The following is a 2,438-nucleotide window of genomic DNA, read 5'->3' as shown; positions in this document are numbered from 1 at the left end:
TGCTTGTGAAGCACTTTGGTCAACATCTGTGTTGTTTTAAGGTGCTATATAAATAAACCATGACCTTGACCTTGACACAAGAAATTCACATGACACCAAATGCAATCAGAGCTGTTGTAGGTTCAATAGTTTACCAACAAGTAGTTTTATATTTCCTATATTCTTTACACAAATTGAGTTTAGAGCAAAAGGGGTGCAAAAAACAACCAAGGTGGGATTTAGTAAATGTTTTCTTCTCATTTGTCTCTGGTTTAATCTGGAATACTTAGGATTTTTAACTAACTACAAAACAATCACATCAATCACAACAGGACACAGCTGTAGACACACAGATAGGTTCTTCCTGTTGTTGTGACCTGTTCTCATGTTTTTAGATCACACATACACACACACACACACACACACACACACACACACACGCACACACAGACAGAGTAAATGGCTGCTAGAATGATGCCTCATATTTCTATTTTTTTTAAATAATGTCCAGGTGGTCCCTCATCATATTTAAAGCTTGTCAGTATCAAGCTCAGCAAGAATGTATTTTCATAATTTATGTTGAGTTAAATAGAAACATGTGACCCACACACCCTGAGTGTTGCAACTGTTGTGTTGTAATCAGAATTGTGTGGTTTGTAGTAGACGTAAATTTTTCTCTCTCTTTCATAATAGACTGATAAGTGAGAAATGGATGAATGTGCAAGTGGGAGACATCATACAGTTGGAGAATAACCAGTTTGTCACGGTAATACATTTGACAGATTTAGATTTATATTAAATTTACCTGTAACTTTAAACTTCATATCTTTACTTAAAGATTTAGGATCAGATGTATATTAATATTGAATTAACATCACCTTGTCTCTCTGTATCCTCCTCACAGGCAGATTTGTTCCTGTTGTCCAGCAGCGAACCTCTCAACTTAGTCTACATTGAGACTGCGGAGCTGGATGGGTGAGTACAAGAAACACAATAGAGGGATTGTTTTTTTTATGTATGTGCAGCTATATTAAATACATTTGTGTTGTTTTATGAAGCTGAAATATCTTATGTGAAGTACACAATGAATCCTGTGGGTTTTTTAAAATACTGTTTTAAAATTGTGTTTTTGTACAGTTTTTTTTTGTTTTTCACACAGAGAAACCAACCTGAAGGTTAAACAGGCTCTGACTGTAACAGGAGACATGGGGGACAATTTAGAGGCTTTGGCTGCATTCAATGGTGAGGAAAAAGAGAGAGAGAGAATTCCTTGCTCTAGTTAAAGGGATAGTTCACCAAAAAATGAAAATTCTGTCATCATTTACTGACCCTCAAGTTATTCCATACCTGTAAGGCCCCGATCAGACAGAACATGTTTTTCAGGTTTGAAAACACGAGGTGCACCGCACTGCCTTCTTTTGGTTTACTTTTTTAATTTAGAAAAGAGCAGTGCGCTGCTAGGCAATCACCAAATCAGCTGTCCTGTCAGTCTAATCAAGGATTACAGCACAAGCGCTCTAAAATCTTTGGTTTGCTGTTAAGTAAACTGTCATATTAGCAGAAACTTACAAAAAATACAGCTCAGGGTAACCCGTGACAGCCACCACAAGTTTCTCCTCCATCATTGCAGTCTCCGGATGTTCCAATCAACAACGGACTTCCATCACCACAACGGAAGGCCCGCTTCTCCATTCATTCAGTTTGACATTAAAGTCTGCTAACAAAAGTCAAAACGTATCAAATTTTTCCAAGAGCAAATTTTCTGAGCTATGCAATTCACAAAAAAAAGTTAATATAAATGAAATGTAACTGAGAACTCCTAAATCTTCTCAACTTCTGAGCAATAACATTTTCCTCTGGTCTTCTCTGTGCTTTCTTCAGGGGAGGTGTGCTGTGAGCCTCCTAACAACCGTCTGGATCGCTTTACGGGCACGCTGACGTTCGACTCGCAGAAATACTCGCTGGACAATGAGCGGGTCCTACTTAGGGGCTGCACGCTCAGAAACACTGACTGGTGTTTTGGCCTTGTGCTGTTTGCAGGTAATAAATTCAAGCAGATGTATGGTGTGTGGTCTGGAGCTGTCTGGTGTCCCAGTTCAATTCTTCTTTATTACTACAGAGAATGTGTCTGGTGTATGCTTTTGAGGGTGTAAAATGGTTTGCTAGTCCATAGACTAAATAGACTAGACAAAAACTGACTATAAATTAATAACATACTGGATTTATGATTGAAATCATTATAGTGGCTTGCTCTCCTGAAGGAGGAGTGTTCTGGTTCATATATATGTTATGTCTTCAGGCCCAGAGACTAAGTTGATGCAGAACTGTGGAAAAAGCACATTTAAGAGGACGAGCATCGATCGACTTATGAATGTACTGGTGCTCTTTGTAAGTTAAATGCTCTTTCACGTCAAGATATGCTCCACCTTTATGTATATATATAAACTGTATGTACATGT

The 2,438-nt window shown here is 38.1% G+C and overlaps 1 protein-coding gene across 8 annotated transcripts in view; it reads left to right on the top strand.

Moving 5' to 3' along the window:
* atp8b5a (ATPase phospholipid transporting 8B5a) overlaps positions 1–2,438 on the top strand; it is a 33,386-nt gene that overhangs the window by 13,949 nt on the left and 16,999 nt on the right. For all 8 annotated transcript variants that reach the window (XM_016553932.1, XM_016553937.1, XM_016553936.1 and 5 more), the window contains 5 exons: positions 673–745; positions 884–954; positions 1,139–1,221; positions 1,861–2,019; positions 2,279–2,367. In XM_016553932.1, the coding sequence (XP_016409418.1) occupies positions 673–745; positions 884–954; positions 1,139–1,221; positions 1,861–2,019; positions 2,279–2,367 (475 nt within the window). The remainder of the gene's footprint in view (positions 1–672; positions 746–883; positions 955–1,138; positions 1,222–1,860; positions 2,020–2,278; positions 2,368–2,438) is intronic.

The sequence above is a fragment of the Sinocyclocheilus rhinocerous genome, unplaced genomic scaffold (genome assembly GCF_001515625.1).
Source record: "Sinocyclocheilus rhinocerous isolate Xijiao unplaced genomic scaffold, SAMN03320098_v1.1 scaffold615, whole genome shotgun sequence".
In the NCBI taxonomy this organism is placed as follows: Eukaryota; Metazoa; Chordata; class Actinopteri; order Cypriniformes; family Cyprinidae; genus Sinocyclocheilus; species Sinocyclocheilus rhinocerous.
The sequence above is the reverse complement of the archived record's forward strand: the minus strand, read 5'-3'. Positions and strand labels throughout refer to the sequence as shown.